The sequence below is a fragment of the Ursus maritimus genome, unplaced genomic scaffold (genome assembly GCF_017311325.1).
Source record: "Ursus maritimus isolate PB19 unplaced genomic scaffold, ASM1731132v1 scaffold_9, whole genome shotgun sequence".
NCBI lineage: Eukaryota > Metazoa > Chordata > Mammalia > Carnivora > Ursidae > Ursus > Ursus maritimus.
Window position 1 is genome coordinate 40,331,478 of NW_024427107.1, and position 20,577 is coordinate 40,352,054.

The 20,577-nt window shown below is 37.2% G+C and overlaps 1 protein-coding gene across 6 annotated transcripts in view; it reads left to right on the forward strand.

The window, feature by feature from the left end:
- The window catches only part of DPY19L4 (dpy-19 like 4), a 57,993-nt gene that overhangs the window by 7,522 nt on the left and 29,894 nt on the right, over positions 1-20,577 (forward strand). For 3 of the 6 annotated variants that reach the window (XM_040625961.1, XM_040625963.1, XM_040625962.1), the window contains exons 3-11: positions 4,493-4,617; positions 7,509-7,599; positions 8,210-8,331; positions 8,437-8,582; positions 13,758-13,881; positions 15,893-16,027; positions 18,530-18,661; positions 18,757-18,855; positions 19,606-19,679. In XM_040625961.1, the coding sequence (XP_040481895.1) occupies positions 4,493-4,617; positions 7,509-7,599; positions 8,210-8,331; positions 8,437-8,582; positions 13,758-13,881; positions 15,893-16,027; positions 18,530-18,661; positions 18,757-18,855; positions 19,606-19,679 (1,048 nt within the window). The remainder of the gene's footprint in view (positions 1-4,492; positions 4,618-7,508; positions 7,600-8,209; positions 8,332-8,436; positions 8,583-13,757; positions 13,882-15,892; positions 16,028-18,529; positions 18,662-18,756; positions 18,856-19,605; positions 19,680-20,577) is intronic. The other 3 variants (XM_040625964.1, XM_040625965.1, XM_040625966.1) reach the window with 3 other exon arrangements.

The following is a 20,577-nucleotide window of genomic DNA, read 5'->3' on the forward strand; positions in this document are numbered from 1 at the left end:
TGCGCACGCATGAGCGAGCTGGGGTGAGGGGGAGGGCAGAGGGAGAGGAAGAAGCAGACTCTGCACTGAGCGGAGTGCCTGACATCATCAGGACCCTGAGATCATGACCCGAGTTAAAGGCAGATATATAACCATCTGAGCCATGCAGGCACCCCTGCATGGAGTTTTTATTGGTGGCTGGTCATGTACCCTCTACCTACCACATACCAAAACTAGATTTCCAGAAGAAAAGCAGCGAGCATAAACCACATTGTTTGTACAAACAGGTCAGGCACAGTAAACTAACTGATGAGAGAATGGTGGGAACCCTTCTGAAATTCAAGTTCCCTGATTGCAGCAAAGAGCCTACCTTGCAAGCAGGCCTTTCTCCACAAAGCAGTTGCAGGGCTGTTATGTTAATTTCTCCACACATGCCCTCTCTCCCAGTATACATTGTTGGATAGGGACTGGATAAGCACAATAAATGCTTCCGTTCAGAAAGAGGAAGAAAGAGAAAGAGTGACAGACACACCAGCCACTGGTTCATAGCAATTTTGAAATCCTACCAGGTAAATATGAGGGCTTCTTACTCCACGGTAGGGATGTTTCTTTTTTCTTTTTTCTTTTTTTTTTTTTAAGATTTTATTTATTTATTTGACAGAGAGAGAGGCAGTGAGAGAGGGAACACAGCAGGGGGAGTGGGGGAGGGAGAAGCAGGTTTCCCGCTGAGCAGGGAGCCCCATGCGGGGCTCAATCCCAGAACACTGGAATCATGACCTGAGCAGAAGGGAGACACTTAGCAACTGAGCCATCCAGGCACCCCCAGGGGAGGGATGTTTCTTGATTAAGCCCCAACTGTTTTCCTTGGGAGTAGCTTCCCAGCTTAGTGTTCTCTGTGGCCCTTGGCTCCACCCTCTGGAGGTCATTTCTTTCCTATTATCCTACTGAAGTATATATGAAGATGGCTTTGGAGAACATGCCACCTTCAGGGGCTCAACAGCCTTCTCATTGCTTCCTGCCGATAGAGAGTTGAAGGCCCATTTATTTAAAAAAATTTTTTAAAGATTTTATTTATTTGTCAGAGAGAGAGCACAAGCAGGGGGAGCAGCAGGCAGAGGGAGAAGCAGACTCCCTGTTGAGCAGGGAGCAGGATGTGGGGCTCCATCCCAGGACTCTGGGATCATGACCTAAGCCTAAGGGAGACGCTGAACCAACCAAGCCACCCAGGCGCCCTATTATTAGTTATTGTTAATCTCTCACTTTGTCTAATCTGTAAATTAAACTTTATCACAGGTATGTACGTATCGGAAAAAGCATAGTATACCTAGGGTTCAGTACTATCCACAGTTTCAGGCATCCACTAAGGATCCTGGAACGTATCCCCTGCATACAAGGCGGGGGAGGACTTCTGTGTAGTTGTTAGAACACGGAGCTGACTAGTATCAAGTAGGTAAAAAGCTGACAAAATTGTTCTTTGCAAAACTAAGTGATTTAATTTTTAAAAATTAAGGTACAGGCATACCTCCTTTTATTGTGCTTCACTGTATTTTGCTTTGCAGATATCTCTTTTTTTTTTTTTTTTAAATGAGCTGAAGCTTAGTGGCAACCCTGTGTCGAGCAAGTCTAACAGCAGCACCATTTTTCTAACCTCATGTGCTCATTTCCTGTCTCTGTGTCACATTTTGGTAATTCTCGAAGTAGTTCAGACTTTATCATTACATCTGTTGTGGTGATCTGTGATCAATGATTATGACTCACTGACATCTAGGTGATGGTTAGCATATTTTAGTAATAAACTCTTTGTTAATTAATATATGTATGTTGGGTTTTTTAGACATAATCCTACAGTGTAGTGTAAACTTAACTTTATATAACCAGGAAACCAAAAAATTCACTTAATTCCCTTATGGCAATATCTGCCTTATTGCAGTGGTCTGGAACTGAACCTGTAATATCTCTGAAGTGTACCTGTATAATTAGCTTACAATAAAATGCACAGGATCTTAGGCATTTAATTAAATGAGTTTTGACACAGGAGTGCAGCTGAAACAAGTTACAGAACATTTCCATTATCCCAGAAGGTTTCTTTGTATCCCCTTCCAGTAGATTTTCCCTGTCCCCTTCAAGACAACCTCTGCTTCTTTTTCTTTTTTCTCAAGATTTTATTTATTCATTTGACTGACCCAGAAAGAGTGCACAAGAAAGGGGAGTGGCGGGCACAGAGAGAGGGAGAGAAGCAGGCTCCCCGCTGAGCAAGGAGTCCGATAAGGGGCTCCATCCCAGGACCCTGGGATCGTGACCTAAGCTGAAGGCAGATGCTTAACTGACGGAGCCACGCAGGCGTCCTGTTCTCCTGCCCTTATCCTCTGTCATGAGAATAGGTACTAATCCCAGTCTGGAACTCTAAAGAAGATACAAGAAGAGCCACAGCTAATCTGAAGTCTGGAATTGGGTGGAGAGTCACTGCAGACCCAAAACCCACAAGTAGCACAAGTGAAAAATAAACCTATATTTTGTAAGCCACTAATAGTTTGGGATAACTTTTTTTATCACAGAGAAGCTTACTAATAGAGTGGTCATTTAAAACATTTTGGAAAATACAAGAAAGATAATTAAACAATCTAGAGCTAACTACTGTAAAATAATATTTTCCCCCTGAATACAAAAATATATTTTTAGGGTAGAAATTGTGGAAAATAGAGAAAAGAATGATAAAAATAAATGTATAAATAGTTCCAGTAAATAGAACTACTCTAAAAGTTTTGGCAGGTATTGCTTATATTTTATTCAGTGCACTTATACTTTACTTTTTTTTTTTTTTCACTTTTTGTGAAATCGAATTCTACATTTCTTTTCCTAACATGTCCTTAGCTTCTTCCTTTGCTTTAAATATTACTTAACCATGCCCTGTATTATTGATATCTATGTAGTGCTCTTTTTTAATCTTTGACTCTTCACAAAAAACTTTGAAAACACCATATTTAGTATTAAGGTAAGGCATTTATATGTAGGATTTGGTTTACATACTTTTTATCATAGCCCCTAATAATTATAATTAGGATTAACTTGCCATTATCTAAGACTTCATTAAAAAAAAAACTGGAAAAGATACATGTTCAGAAACTTTGAAGCACTTTTGCCAAACTGCCACCATTGATAAGTTTTTTTACCGTTTTTTTTATAATTCATATTGTGTCAACATTGCTTTAATTAATTATTATACATCTTTGCATGTATGCTTCTGTATTTCAACAATAATAGCTAGTATTTACTGAGCTCTTAACTATGTGCCAGGCCAGATGCTTTACACATGCTAATGAAAACAGTAATTTTAAAACAATTGTATCCTACCGATACTAATATTTGATTTATTGGGTAGTGTTTTTCAAGCATTTTGAATGTAATTCTTAGTAATTACATTATTGACTTAGTAATATCTTAGTAATTATTGACTTAGTAATATCCAACTACTTAGTCTATTTAATGTCTCTGGTGTTCCATGAAAACTAATATTTATTAAATAATATTTTAAAATGGCTAAGATTTTAGTTTAGCTAAGCTCATAAACCAGCCAGTTGAGTTTTACAGACCTGTCAGTCATTCAGTAATGGAACAAAGGGCTTTGGGCCCCTAGGCCTGTGCTTATTATACCTAATAGCTAGAATAGAGCAGGACTAAATTATCCTGTGTGTAGAAAATTCACATGTGTTTTATGTTATTTCATCAAGAAGTAGTTACATATATATAACAGTTGCATATGATGTTTTAGATAATCATCAAAAATCACTGAAGTATATATACTTTAAATGGCTGTAATCTATAGTATGTAAATTATTCCTCAATAAAGAAAAAAATTCCTTGATAAGGAAAAGCTATCAATAGTAATTCTGAATGAACCTGTATTTTTTCTTTAGATATTTGGTAGTACATTCCTTTTATTCTTTCTTTTGATTGATAGACTTCAGTTTTTGAAATCTTTTTTGACTTACAGGAGAATTGGGCAGATAGTGCAGATTTCCCATCTTACACCCTCCCCCGCCCACATACACAGTTTTTCCGATTATTAACATTTTATATTAGTATGGTATTTTTGTTACGGTTAATGAATCAATATTAATACACTATTTTTAAATAAGATCCATACTTTATTCAGATTTGCTTAGTTATTATAACCTAATGTCCTTTTTCTGTTCCAGGATCCCACATGACATTTAGTTGGCATGTCTTTAGACTCCTCTTGGGTGTGGCAGTTTTTTAGGTTTTCCTTGTTTTCAGTGACCTTGACAGTTTGGAGGAATACTGGTCAGGTATATTTAGGATGTCCTTCTATTGGAATTTGCTGCTGTTTTTCTCACTGGGTTATAGGTTTTGGGGAGGAAGAACACAGAGTTAGAATGCCATTTTCCTCACATCATATCAAGGGTACATACTACCTTCTGATTACTTTTTAAAATTAGAAGTGCATTAATATAAATATCATCTACATCTGATTACTTTTAATATGCTTTTTCAGATGTATTATTTCAGCGCTTTGCAAAGATTTTCATTGGCTGTCTTGCAGCAGTTACTAGTGGTATGATGTATGCTCTCTATTTATCAGCATACCATGAACGGAAATTCTGGTTTTCCAACAGGCAGGTAAGAAGAAAGAATTTTGAGCATATGGAAGTTGTTTTAGTGTTTAATTTTAATCTAAGTAATGTGTTTTTCAGGGAGCCAAAATATATGTGTGATAAGTCTGACAAGTGCTTTCTTATTTACAGGCATTAGAAACAAAATGGTGTAGGAGCTATTTTGAGAACACAGTCATAGCATCAACCTTGAAAAATTTAATACAGTGTATTTCCGGGCCATGGAATAGAAACTATGAGGGTGTTTTCCTTCATGCAACTAATTTATCAGGGCCTTTTGATGACAGTGAAATGTTACGGAGTTTAGTCACACTTTTAGTAGTTTTGGTAGTTTACATTGTTTACATATCAGAAACAATCTGTAGAAGTTTCAGTGGTAAAATATTTTAATTTTTAGATTACATGATTAGAATGTTTTGGGGGTGTGGAAATGATTAACATGCTTGACAGTATTTATTAAGATGTCTCTTCATATTAGTATGTTTAATGTCTGGTTTTAAGTCATGTGTATTCCACAAACCCTTTAGTCACTGTAGTTACTTACATAATTCATAGTTTAGCCTTTGAGTAAATTTGTTCTCAGACTTCCCTTCGCAATCAGATACGTCTTGAATGTATTGATAAGGTTCATAGTGTTGCCACTTAACTCTAAAGAGTGTTTTCTTTTTTAGTCCACAAACTTTTGTTGTTGTTCTTATTTTTAAGTAGTCAAGCCGACTGAATGTTTTTAAGCCATTGATTGACCTAATCTCACCAAAACATTTAGCTGAATAATTACCTGTGTTGACTTGACAAAAGCTATTACCATAGCATATCCTATGTCCTTGAAGATGTTATGCATATTAACTATTAGTAGTTCTCAATACTGGATGTACAATAGAATCATCTGATGAGCTTTTAAAAAGCTCATAGATTCTTAGGTGGAGTAGCGGGGAGTGTCTAGGATCCATGTTTCAAAATATATCCAAGCAATTCTGTTGTGTAGCAGAATTGAGAACAACCAAAGGTTTGAAAATATAGAAGGCATGCATCAAAAAACTCTGTGTTTTTAAAAACACTGTATGAGTCAGGAACATTGACTTTACCTGGGAGCTTTTTCAGAATTGCAGATTCTCAGGCCCCACTTTAGAATCAGAATCTGGTTTAATCAGAGATCTTTTAATGAGATCTCTAGGAGTTTCATATGAACATTAAATTTGAGAAGCATTGATCAAAAGTTTACATCTTTGAAATCTTAGAAATCTGTTTCCATTCATAAAGAATCATTTTAAGGAAATTTATCAGATTTTTGTTGTTAAGGAAATTTATTTCAGTTAATAAGCCCTGAATGAGGAAAAAAATTCACTGGTCAGATAGATCTAGGAAAAATTTCCTCTTGGAGATTCACAGTTGCATAAGGTGTACTGAAACTCTGAAAAGTCTTACAATAAAGAAACCCATTAATTTTCTTTAATGCTGCCTTTGCACAACTTACTTAACTATAGAACTCTTTAGGCAACACCCATTTATATCTTAGAAAATTCTGTTGATCAAACTTAGGAAAAACTGCTCTGTTATCTTTTGTTTTGTATTAGTTGATAAATATTATGCATGAAAATAAAGGAGTTTCATTTTCAGAGACTGTAGACTTAAAAAAGCTTGATTTGTCATGAAACACATAAGGTTTTTCAATGTTTTTGAATTACCTATATTCTTGGTTCTGTATAGCCCAATTTTTAATAATTTTTTAAAAGATTTATTTATTTTTAGAGAGCACGAGAAAGAGCATGAATGTGGGGGAGGGGCTGAGAGAGAGACTCTCAAACAGACTCCCCGCTGAGCATGGAGCCTGATGTGGGGCTCGGCGGATCTCACGACCCTGAAATCATGACCCGAGCTGAAATCAAGAGTTGGATGCTTAACTGACTAAGCCACATAAGCACCCTGTGTAGCCCAATTTTAGGAACTTAAGATTTACTTATATTTCTGGAAGTTCTTTTGAAAAGCACTGATTAGGTATCTGTTACTCTGGTAAAGAGTTAAGGGCTTACAGTTGTAGCTATATAAGGAAGTGGAAAAGCAATAGAAAATACTGATGTCTTCTTCAACTTTTCTTTTTATTATGGACTTTAACACCTCAACCATCATTTTTTATTACCTGCCTTACTATTTTTGTGTCCTTAGGGCATTTTTTCTGGTTTTCCTTCTAGATTTTCCTTACATATAATAGATAAATGACTTACGAGCTACAGTCCATTTTAAACCTTAGGTCTTTCTTTCTTTTTTCCTTTTTTTTTTTTTTTTTTTAAGATTTATTTATTTATTTGGGAGAGAGAGCATGCAAGCAGGGGGAGGGGCAGAGAGAGAGGAAGAGAATCTCAAGCAGAATCCACTGAGCACAGAGCCTGCTGCAGGGCTCAGTCTCAGGATCCTGAGATCATGACCCAAGCCAAACTCAAGAGTTGGGGGGCGCCTGGGTGGCAGAGTCGTTAAGCGTCTGCCTTCGGCTCGGGCGTGATCCCGGTGTTATGGCATCGAACCCCACATCGGGCTCCTCTGCTGGGAGCCTGCTTCTTCCTCTCCCACTCCCCCTGCTTGTGTTCCCTCTCTCGTTGGCTGTCTCTATCTCTGTCAAATAAATAAATAAAATCTTTAAAAAAAAAAAATCAAGAGTCGGATACTTAACTGACTGAGCCACCCAGGTGCCCCAAATCTTAGGTGTTTCAGTAAAATAATTGCCAGATTATTGAAAAGTTTAACCTCCTTAATGTGCCACTAGTGATTATAGGAAAATTCAAACATGTCTTTGGATAAAAGGATAAATTAATAGCATTAATTTAGAAGATGAGGAAAGAGAAAGAAGATTGCAGTTGAAATTTAGGATACTGGTATTTAAAGAATCATTTCATTTTCTTTTAGGAACTCGAACGAGAAATCACATTTCAAGGTGACAGTGCCATTTATTACTCTTATTATAAAGATATGTTAAAAGCGCCCTCATTTGAAAGAGGTATGATAACCACATTTGTTTTTGTTTTTGTTTTTAATTAAACTCTACCCCCAACATGGGGCTCAAACTCAGGACCCTGACATCAAGAGTTGCACGTTCTGACTGAGCCAGCTAGGTGCCCCCCACATTTGTTTTTTTGTTTTGTTTTTTTTAAGATTTTATTTATTTGTGAGAGAATGAGAGAGGGAGGGAGAGAGCACGTGAAGGGGGAGGGTCCGAGGAAGAAGCAGACCTCCCCACTGAGCAGGGAGCCCTTGATGCAGGACTCCATCCTGGGACTCTAGGATCATGACCTGAGCCAGAGGCAGTTGCTTAACCAACTGAGCCACCCACGTAACCCTACACATTTGTATTTTTAATAACAACATTTTTCTGAAATGAAACATTGTTCTGCTATGTGGGAGCCCTTGAATGTGGAGATTTGTCTTAGAATAGAAGTATTATTTTTTCTTATACTTAATAAAAACATTGGAAAAATGCGGCACAGTCAGTGTGTTATATTTTGAGATTTTTCTTAGTAATAATTTAAAATATTTAATGACCTCTGAATGACATGTTTAATTATTGTAAAAGCAGAATAAATAATCTGGAGAAAAATTTTTGTCTTTAGGTGTTTATGAATTGACACACAATAACAAAACTGTATCTCTGAAGACTATAAATGCAGTGCAGCAAATGTCTCTATATCCAGAACTTATCGCCAGTGTTTTATATCAAGCAACTGGTAGCAATGTATGTTTTCTTTTGACTTTAATATTTATTTTCTTACATATTTGCAAATAATTAAAATTATTTAATGTTCTATTATCTCCTCTTTCTTTTTTTTTTTCCAATTAGGAGATTATTGAGCCAGTATATTTCTATATTGGCATTGTTTTTGGATTGCAAGGAATATATGTTACTGCTTTATTTGTTACAAGTTGGCTTATGAGTGGAACATGGCTAGCAGGAATGCTTACTGTTGCATGGTTCATTATTAACAGGTAAGAAATGTTTTTTAAATTAAGTTTTACAGTTTTTTTTTTTAATGGCTGTGGTATTTGGTTCTAAAAATGCCACCCTCCAAATATTCCACACCCTAATCCCCACCTGCGAATATGATTGTTATGTTAAATGGCACAGTTGACCTTAAGGTAGGAAGATTACCTGGTGGACCTGATCCAAACAACCATATGAACCCTGAAAGGTGGAGATCTTTCTCCACCTGGTACAGAAGTGGAGGTCAGAGATATTTGAAGCGTGAGATTGACTGCTGCACAGTTGCTGATGTGAAGTGAGGAGGAAATGAATTTTGACGACAACCAGTGAGCCTGTGAGAGGACCGCAAGCCCTGGGTGAGAGCAGCAGCCCAGGCTGATGTTTTGAATTTAACTTAGGGAGACCCTGAGCAGAATATTCGGACATACTGGGGTATGTTTGTGAGCTAATAAATTCATGTTGTTTTAAGCTTACACATTTGTGGTCATTTGTCATGCAACAATTGAAGAGTGATACACCTACCTTATATCTCTCTTTTTTCAGACATAGTAACATTGGCATACATGATGTGCCTTTTCTATCCTCTTTTACTTAAAACTGATGACACGATTTCATGAAAAGAAGAAAGAGGCATCAAATCTATCACTATTAAGTTAATCACCACAGATAAGGTTTCTGTATTAATCTATCACAGAGTGCTTTGAATTAATAAACCCATCCCTTTTAGTAATTAAAGTAGCCTCAGTTCATTACTTGTGAGTAAAAAGAGAGTAAGCAATGGGTCTTCTTTGAAATGGAGGGCTGGTTTGAGACAAAGATTTTCTTGGCATTGGTCAGTGTCAAAAGTTTAGTTTTGAGGGGGCACCTTGGTGGCTCAGTCGTTAAGCGTCTGCCTTCGGCTCAGGGCATGATCCTGGAGTCCTGGGATCTAGCCCCACATCAGGCTGCTCTGCTGGGAGCCTGCTGCTTCCTCTCCCACTCTCTTTGCTTGTGTTCCCTCTCTCGCTGGCTATCTCTCTCTGTCAAATAAATAAAATCTTCAAAAAAAAAAAGAAAAAGTTTAGTTTTGAGGGGCGCCTGGGTGGCTCAGTCTTTAAGCGTCTGCCTTCAGCTCAGGGCGTGATCCCAGGGTCCTGGGATCGAGCCCCACACTGGGCTCCCTGCTCTGCTGGGAGCCTGCTTCTTCCTCTCCCACTCCCCCTGCTTGTGTTCCCTCTCTCGCTGGCTGTCTCTATCTCTGTCGAATAAATAAATAAAATCTTTAAAAAAAAAAAAATCTTCCTTAAGGGCACCTGGGTGGCTCAGACACTTATGTGTCCAACTCTTGATTTCAGCTCAGGTCATGTTTTCAGGGTCATGAGATCGAGCCCTGCTTTAGCCTCCGTGCTTGGTGTGGAGCCTGCTTAAGATTCTCTCTCTTGGGGCACCTGGGTGACTCAGTTAAGCATCTACCTTCGGCTCAGGTTGTGATCCCAGGGGCCTTAGATCGAGCCCCGAGTCGGGCTCTCTGCTCAGCAGGGAGTCTGCTTGTCCCTCTCCCTCTGCCGCTCTGCCTATTTGTGCTCTCTCTCTCTCTGTCAAATAAATAAAATCTTTGAAAAAAAATTCTCTCTCTCCCTCTGCCCCTCCCCATCACAGTTGCACACTCTTGTGTGCTCTCTCTCTCTAAAAAAAAAAAAAGCTTTCTTAGAAGTTTTCAAATACAGTTCAGCTTTATGGATGAAACATATTTATTCTTTTTTTTTCATGATTTTATTTATTTATTTGAGAGAGAGACAGCCAGCGAGAGAGGGAACACAAGCAGAGGGAGTGGGAGAGGAAGAAGCAGGCTCCCAGCGGAGGAGCCTGGTGTGGGGCTTGATCCCAGAACTCTGGGATCGCGCCCTGAGCCGAAGGCAGACTCTTAACAACTGTGCCACCCAGGTGCCCCTATTCTTTTTCTTTTAAAATAATTTATTTTTATTATTTTTTAAATGTTTTAAAAGATTTTATCCATTTGAGAGAGAGAGCACGAGTGGGGGTGGGGGTGGGCAGCAGGCAGAGGAAGACTACCTGCTGAGCAGGGAGCTTGATGCGGGGCTTAATCCCAGGACTCCGAGATCATGACCTGAGCCAAAGGCAGATGCCCAATCAACTGAGCCACCCAGGCACTTGCTGCCCCCAATTTTTTTAAGTAAGCTCTATGCCCAATGTGAGGCTTGAACTCAAGACTGAGATCAAGAGTCCAGTGCTCTATTGACTGAGCCAGCCAGGTGTCCCTCCTTAATTCTCTTTAAATCCTCCATAATTCCTTTTTTATGTAGAGGAGACCCGAGTTAGTTATCCTACAGAATGTCCCACCTTACGGATTTCTCTTGTTGCTTCCTTGTGGTGTCATCTAGCTTTTCCCTCTATTCTTTATGTTTCTATAACCTGGAAGTTACATCAAAGCCTTGATGAATTCAAGATAACAATTCTAGTTAGAATATATCATAGATGATTTGTTTTTCATGTTCCATGATATTAAAAGTTACATGATATTTATGTGATCTACCCCTAGTGAGTCTGAGATTGACTGCTGGTTTGGGGGATGACAGTCAGATTTCTTCATTGAATAGTATGACTAGAAAACAATTGGTGTGGTTTTTAGGATACCAAAGAAATGTGCTTTCCAACAGTATTAACCACTTAAGGGTTGTAACTCCAGTTGCTAATCTTTGCTGAAATTAGTGATTACATTAGGGTTTATTAAATTATATTTTTATTTTTTTAAAGATTTGTTTATTTATTTTAGAGAGAGAGTGCATATGAGTGGGCAGAAGCTGAGAGAGAGGGGAAGCAGACTCCCTGCTGAGCAGGGAGCCTGACTTAGGGCTTGATTCCAGGACCCCAAGATCATGACCTGAGCCAAAACCAAGAGTTGGACGCTTAACTAACGGAGCCAACCAGGCGCCCCCTAAATTACATTTTTCTATTTTCATTAGCTACATTCTTCATTCTCGAAAGGTAGAATTTTTCTTTATTTTCTTTATTTTTTTTAAGTAGGCTCCATCCCCAGCACAAGGCGTGAGCTCACAACCCTCAGATCAAGAGTTGGATGCTCTACCAACAGAGCCACCTAGGCGTCCTAGAGTATTCATCCCTAGACTATTTCTTTATTAACCAGGGTTCTTTGGTTTAAATTCAGTTACTATTAGAAAGTCAGAACAAATGCTTAATCTCACTTCACCCATTTCTAAGAAATTGATTAATCGCTGTCTCAGATAGTGATACACTATTTATTTGACAGAGAGACAGCGAGAGAGAGGGAACACAAGCAGGGGGAGTGGGAGAGGGAGAAGCAGGTTTCTGCTGCGCGGGGAGCCTGATGCAGGGCTTGATCCCAGGACCCTGGGATCATGACCTGAGCTGAAAGCAGACGCTTAATGACTGAGCCACCCAGGTGCCCTGCGTTTTTTCGTTTTTGTTTTTTTTCTTTTTAGATTTTATTTGTAAGTAATCTCTACACCCAACTTGGGGCTAAAACTCATGACCCTGAGATCAAGAGTCACAGGCTCTACCAAGGGAGCCCCTAGGCGCCCCACCCATGCTTTGTTTGCATAGAAAAGCCCAGGAAATTGGTTCGATTATGGTAAATCAATGCAATGATGTGTCATGACCATTAAGTATTCTTGAAGTGTATTTATTGATACATATGTTATGGAAAGATGCTCATAATGTATTGTTAGGTGTAAAGTAGTTCATTAAGAATTTTAAAAGAGCCAAGATCTAATATCATTCACTAGGTTGTAGACATATGGTAAGTTCTTTACAGCTTTTATTTCATTCGATCTTCATGTATGGTCCTGCTTTTTGTATATATGTATTCAATCACATACACATTCATAGAAGACAAGTTTTCTTATAATACGTTTTGACAGTTTTATTGGGGTGTATCTTACATAAAATGTATATGTATATATTTAAAGTGTACAGTTTGATCAATTCAGGCATTTAGACACACTCATGAAACCATCAGCAAAGTCAATGTAATAAACATATCTATCACCCCCAAAAGTTTCTTTGTTCCACTCCCTAATGCTTCCTTCTTTCCTTTTCTTACCCCACCTCTACTAACTGTCCCATTGTCCCCAGGAAACCAATGATCTATTTTCTGTCATTATAAATTAGTTTGCATTTTCTAGAGTTTTATATAATGGAGTCACACAGCATATACTTTTTTGATCTTTTTTTTTCACTCAGCATAATTATTTTGAGATTCATGTCTGTTGGGCATAACAATAGTTCATTTCTTTTCATTGCTAAGTAGTAGCCTATACCATAATTGAATTGAACTAAATTACATGCAAATATTCCTTTCCATTATTTAAGAGAGTTATACAGCAATTTTCATAAAATTTTTAAAGCAGTAGTACCTTTGTTTCTGTGTGGAAAAGAGCCATTGAGTGTATGAATTCCAATGATTGTTGGAAAGGTAGTCTTGAGGTGTGAGGATATGTACAGGAGACAACCTGCTGTCAGTGCAAATTGAGGAGAAACTTAGGAAGAGCCTGGAAAGACATTCTGTATTTGTGATTGTGGGGATTTTTAAAGGTTTCTGGATATATCACATGAAGGACTGCTGTAATGGTAATTCCAGGTAACGTGCTGATTGAAAAGATTATTATACTAGATATCAGAAGATATGCATTGTAATCCCAGTTGTGCCACCTGTTAGCGGTATGACCTTGATTAAGTCATATCACCTCTCTGAGCTTCTTATCCTTTATCTAAAGGATAAGGACTTTGGGTCTGTCAGACCTGCTAATCATGTAATGCAGATTGTACTCTAGAGAAGGGTAGCCATCGCATTAAAGGAAGAGAGAGTGGGAGCTGAAACCCAGTGTCCTCTGCAGCAAGCTGTGTGCCTTAGCATGAGGCCTGTCTGCTCAGAGCAGGGCTGCCTTTTTCAAATATTCGTAGAGGCCCATCTATTCACCAAACAGTACGCCGCGGCACTGAGTCTTCCTGGAGGGGAGGGGAGGGCGGCTGGATGAGATGCTTAATTTGCACAGAGATGCTATATAGGCACTGGTGGCTCTATGCCTGCTTCACAGGATTGGTACAGAGAACGATGAGATTGTGTGAAAGTGCTTTGAAAAGTATAGTGTTACACAAATATAATGTCTTGCTTTTTGCTGTTCATCTGTGGTTTACTTTAGGGTAGATACAACAAGAATTGAATACTCCATTCCTTTAAGAGAAAACTGGGCACTACCATATTTCGCATGCCAAATTGCTGCACTTACAGGCTATTTAAAAAGCAACTTGAATACTTATGGAGAGGTAAGATACACAGTATTTGTCAAAATTAATTTTGATGTATTGCAAATATGGTATAAAATTTTAAAGTTAATCATATTAACAGTTAAGCTATAATCCAGTGAAGCCTAATTACTACATAGTAAAGAATATATTTAAGTAGTCCTGTTATATAACACTGTCTAGTCTGATAGTAAATTACTTTAAGGAAAAAGGAGATGTTTATTTGTTTCAGTGCAGTTACTTGACAAGTATATGAAGAATATATTATCTTGAAAATTTATTTGTCTCAGTTTATCATTTTCTGTAATATTGATGGCTTTTAGTCATTGCAAGTTAAGGAAATATTAATGAAGATACAAAGAGTGACTACAAACGGCAGCAATGTTAACTTTTATGGTAGCACTGCATATTTTCTGTTTTCTGTTTTTCTGGCAACAACTGCTTGGTCTATCACTATGATTTTGTCATTTTGAAAGTTTATACAAATGGAATTATATAGTATGTTCTCTTTCAAGACTGGCTTTTTTCATTTAGCCTAGAGCCCTCGACATCCATTTAAGTTGTTGTCTTCTATCAATAGTTTGCTTGTTTTCATTGTTGAGTAGTATTACAGCAATATGTATATTTCAGTCACATACTGGATTTGACATATTTCTATCTTATTTCACCGCATGTACTTTAGAGTAGTCTGAGAATAAACCCTTAGAATTAGCAATTTGTTTCATTATACTGTGGTTTTTTCCTAGTATCCTTGAAGTAATATCCACATGTCTAGTACATTAATTAGGCTGGATCTAGATCTGAGCCTTCATTGATTTCTGGAACTGGTTTCTCCGGGGATGATGGTTTTAGGCCTTGTTATTACAGTGCTGGTTGTTCCACATTAGAAGTTTCCAGAACACTTTCTCTTATAGCTGTGGTGATATGAAGAGCAGAAGCTTATGTGTTCTGTCAGTGCTAAGCTCTTCTGGGCCTGGCAGCTGGTATTTATTCTTTGACCAACTGGTAGAATTGAAAAAATTCTTACATCTCTTACATTTTGTTCTCTGGTCTTAATCTTATTCAGAGTGCTGGAAAATCCTTGTATCTGCTGATGGCCTGAGGTATTTCTGACTCTGAAATTTATCATTGAGTGTAGTCAGCTGAGTCTGAAAGATTGAATTTTAGAGAGCAGGGTTGTTATCTCAGGTTTGACTAGACCTTTATTGCCCTTCTCCTTTGCTATTCTTATCAGAACAAAGTCATTTGACATCATGGCTGGTAGAGAAATTGGGAATAAAAATGTAGATCCCTGGAGGAAGTAGAGGTTGTTAGAAATACGCTAAGGAACAGTGGATTTATCAGACTTGGTTTCTCACTAAGGGATCACTTGAGAGATGACATTTGGAAGGATAGAAATGATTTTAGCTTAGTATTTTTCAGGCAAGGGCAAGAAGTCCTTGTGTTTAGTACCTTAGCAAAGGAAAAGAGAGTTTTATATGGTTGACAGTACAAGCACTGAGGGAAGGTAAGGGCACACTTTTGCTGAGAAGCAGTAAAAAAAGCAATGGGCTTTTTTCCCCATGGACTGTGTAATAGGCTGAGATGTAAAAAGATTATTTAAATGGAAACTCTTAGGGAAATATGAAGCATCACAGAAGTAAAAATATTTTCTAGGGTGAATGGAGTTACTTTCACAGTAACAAAAGCCCATCAGCCAAGTCTAGCAAAAGCCACCATTTTCTTATATTTATTACTTTACCTCTTTTGAGATGACAGTGTACTGAATTTTTTCCCTTTGTCATCCTGAAATTCTCAATATGATGTTGAACTTTGAAGGACAAGTGGTTAATTTCTGTTATGTGCTTTATTTAAGATCTTACTGTTTATGTAAGGGTTTAGTAATAATTATGTAACTTAAAAACAAAGTTTCTAGAATTATATAGCTTAAAGTAAAACCAGTAATAGCGCTGCAACTTTGAGGTAACAACCTCATAGATTTTTATAGTAATAAAGCTACTGATACTTAGTTTCTTTCTTTTGTTTTCCCTAGAGGTTTTGCTACTTGTTGATGAGTGCTTCAACTTACACATTTATGATGATGTGGGAGTACAGCCACTATCTCTTATTTCTTCAAGCAATATCTCTGTTCTTGCTAGATAGTTTTTCACTGCAGCAAAGTGACAAGGTATTTTGAATTTTGAAATCGTGATTTTAAATCCAGAGAATAAATGTTTTTATAGTGTTGTATCTTAAGATCATTTAGCTTTTAAGCTTTATTTTGAAATGTTTTAATCGGCTCTGACTTATAATTCTACTCAAAAGTTTGCTAAACTCATTCTCCACGCCCTTTTAGAAGCACTTTGAAATTCCCTTAAAGGTCTGCTTAACCAGTCAACCATGTGCTTCTCCATTTCTAGCCATTGCGCCTTCCCTTTCTATTTCTTTAAAAAAGAAAAAAGTGAAATATAGAACATGCACAAAAGAGTATATGTATGCTGTGTATATTTACTGTATTGAATAAAATATGAGTATTTGATCATCCAGGCCAAGAAATTGAACATTGGAATACCCAGAAGTCCCTCTGTTAATGTTCCCAGTCATATCCTGCTCCCTCCCCAACAAAGTCTCACTGTCCTGAATTTTGTTAATCCTTTCCCCTGTTTCTTTATGGTTTTTACCACCTAACTAGATAGTCCTTAAATATGCTGTAAACATATTGCTTTTATCTGATTTGCTTTTGAGATTCATCCATGATGATATACAGAGCTAGATTTCATTCATTTTTATTTATTTATACATTTTATTGTTAATGGACATTTCATTTTTTCCAGTTTATTGTCCATATGACCAGTGCTGCTGTAAACACTCTTACCTGGCACATAAGTGCAAGATTTCTCTAGAGTATATACCTCATAGTGGAATTACAAGTCAAAGGATATGTGCATATTCAACCTAACTAAAAGCTAAGCCTTTGTCCAGAATGGTTATAGTAGTTTATGTAAGTGCCAGCAGTGATTAAAGGTTCCCATCAGCATTTGGTCCCGTTATTTATCTTTTTTTTTCATCCCTCTCTCATCGTTCTTTTATTTATAAATGTTTATTAAGTACTTAGTATGTTGTCCAAGCCAGAAATTTGGGGATCTTCTTGCTCTTTTAATCCTGTATATTTAGATGACCCAGAATCCTGATGAATACAAACATTTAGGTTAATCGAATAGAGAGAATATAACATAAAGAGTCATTATTCAAATATAATGTCATTATCTTGTTAATTGAAAGGGTAGTAAAAACGAGAAAGTATCCTAGAGGTAGCAGTTTGCAGGAAGCAGCTACCACCACTAGAGCTGAGGGAGCAAAGGGGAAAATTTGTAATTATTAAAACTTCAAAACTTAGAGGAGGGACCCCTGTGGAACTGAAACTCAGACTTCTAATAAGGGGCCACTGCCCAGCTTTGCTGGTGTCTCTGAACTGGAGGGCAGGGCCCCATGGAAATGGAACCCAGACCTCTGTGAATGGGGCTCTGGCTAACTGGCCTTGGGGTCTCTGGGGCAAGAGAAGGTGCTAAAGCTGGTTGTTCTTCAAGTGTTGGACAAACTGCGCCTGCATTGAGCTGCTTCAGCTAGAAGGAATTGCTCTGTCGTAGTGAAGTACTGCCGATCTGATACACACGGGAACTACAAAGCAGACAGGAAGCCACTAGCTCCTCCTTTCTCCTCCAACCTTGTAATCTCTCTCTAGCATTTCATATTGGCAGAGTTTAATAGGGAGCCAACTGGAAAAGCAGAAACATAGATTGTAGAGTCTCCAGCCCCAGCATTACAAGGCAGGGGGTGGAGGGATAGGTTGGGAGCTAAGAGACAGTCACTCAGTAACTGGCACACATCGGCAGAACCAGCATCCAAAATCAGGAAGTAGAAAAGTGTCAGCACCTGGAAGATCCCATTGTGCCCATCCCCAGTCATTGTTTCAGACTTCCAACAATAAGGTATTTCTTTTCTAAATGGCTCTGGCCTCTTAGGGATATTTTTCATTCTGTTTTTCTTTTCTTTCTTTCTTTTTTATCTTACCTTTAACACTCTGCCTTTGTTTTTCCCCTCTAACTAATGCCTGTATTTTGTTTCCCTTTCCAAAAGAAATTAATCTTTTGATAGATTAAATTACTATATTGAATTTTAGAAAAGAAATCTTCTAAGACGTGACTTTCCTGGGAGATCTTCTATTAGGACATTGAATTTAACTTTATGTTCACTGTTAAATGGACCAAATCTAAAAATACGTGTCTCTGGTGCTACATTTCATGGCAGTATGTTTTCACTAGGTAGGTTTTCGGAACTGCTGCTAAAGATTGTGATTTTTTATTTATGCAGTTTGATGTTGTATAGATGGATTTTAATCACAGGGCAAGCAAAGTAAAATTAAATCAGGGCAAAAGTAGGTTCATTCAGGCTGTTTTAGATGTCCATGGTTTTAAAGCTTTTTACTTTGTTTATGAGAGTTATTTCTAAGAAAGTAATAAATTCATTATATACCATAACATTAAAAATACAGACTGAACATTTATAGGCTACTACTCAAAATTATAGTTGAGCATTTATTTTATAATTGGAGTCAAATCTGTTCTAAAAAAATCTAATGAAAAGATGTACAATAAAATTCATTTTTTTCTCATTTATTTTGTCCCAACAGGTTCATGAAGTTTATAAAATCTATATATTTTCTCTCTTTCTGGGATATTTACTGCAGTTTGAGAATTCAGCTTTATTGGTGTCTCCTTTATTAAGTTTAGTAGTAGCCTTAATGCTTGCTAAGTGCCTTCAGGTAAAGAGAATTGACTTTTTATCATTCTTGTGGTGAATTTTTTAATTGTTAATTTTTCATACCTCACTTCTTTGTTCATGATTTTTCCCCCACAGTTGAATGTGAAGAAAGGAACTTTTGTAGCTAAAATAATGAAAGTGATTAATTTTTACTTGGTGTGTACTCTGACAGTGACACTGAATATTATAATGAAGGTAAATAACTCTGCGTGTGAGATTCCTGTAGTAGAGCAAGTTGAATAATGAAATATACTGGGTTAAATTTTAATGAGAATAATGAGATAGCATAATAATAGAGTTTGTACAGTAAAGTTTTGAGTTGAACAATGATCATACTTACAGGAAAAATAGGATTCTAATTCTTTTCTAGATAAACTTAAAAGATACACTTTATTTTCCATTTAATTTAAAATGTCATCATTACCTAATTAATTTTAAGTAATTTAGTAAATTGAGTAAAAGTTTTGAAAGGAGTAGGGAAGTTACGGGGTGGCTGGGTGGCTCAGTTGGCTAATCAACTGTCTTCAGCAGGTCATGATCCCAGGGTCATGGAATCGAGCCCTGAATCAGGCTTCTTGCTCAGGAGGAGCCTGCTTCTCCCTCTCCCTCTCCTTGCCATTCCCTCTGCTTGTTCTCTCTCTCCCTCTCTCTGAATAAATAAAATCTTAAAAAGAAAAAAGAAATGTGGGTAAGTTACTTAAGTCATTCAGGATAAGTGGAAATCTTACTACCCGATTGTAGTTTTATGATTAACTATAAAGTAATGTGATTGACTTAAGTCAGTAGATCTCCTTCCTTTGTAATTACACAATGTATTATGTAATTCATTTTTAATTTGTAGTTTTCATTTTATAGTCTTGCTGTGTTTTCTATTTCTAGACAAAAACATATTGCTGTGAACATAGCTAATAGTTCTTTGTTGTAACTAGTGCTTTTTTCTCCTAGATGTTTGTCCCACACAAAGAAAATGGGCACATGCTGAAATTCCTTGAAGTAAAATTTGGACTAAATATGACTAAGTAAGTTTTAGATTATATATAAATTTACCTAACTCTATACCACTTAGATGATAAAGAGCAAAAATAATCCAAGGAGTAGTAGACACCTGATTACATACCATTTAGAAAATAAATAATTTAGAATATTATACTATCTAGAAAAAATATAACATTAATATTTTTTCTCATTTAAAAAAATTCGCTTAGGGGCGCCTGGGTGGCTCAGTAGGTTGAGCATCTGCCTTCGGCTCAGGTGATGATCTCAGGGTCCTGGGATTGAGCCCCGCATTGGGCTCCCTGCTCAGCAGGGAGTCTGTTTCTCACTCTTCTTCTATACACTCTCACTCTCTGTCAAATAAATAAATAAAATCTTTAAAAATAAATAAATAAATAAAATCTCATTTAGGTGTTTTATAAATTAGGTGTACTTAAGCCTTAATAGCATCACAGTATTTTGAGACTGTTTTCTCCCTTGATGTGGAACAATGGTATAATCTAAAGTCAGAATAAATTAAAGATTTAAAATGGATAAAAAAAAAACCAATATAATTTTTTTTAAAGATTTTATTATTTATTTGAGAGAGAGTGAAAGCGAGAGAGATCACAGAGGGAGAGGGAGAAGCAGACTGGCTGCTGAGTGGAGAGCTCGATGTGGGGCTTGATCCTAGGACCCTGAAATCATGACCTGAGCTGAAGGCAGATGCCTAGCTGTCTGAGCCACCCAGGTACCCCAAACCAATGTAATTTTAACCACTACATCAGCAAAATGCTTGCATTAAAAAGGGGTGGGCAGTAAGATATCTGTCTCATAGCGAAGAATCTCATTTTGGGATCATAATAGTGGATTAGATCAGAAGCTGACTTTTTAATCAACTGAGCCACCGAGGCACTCCTAGAAGCTGACTTTTTAAATTCAAGA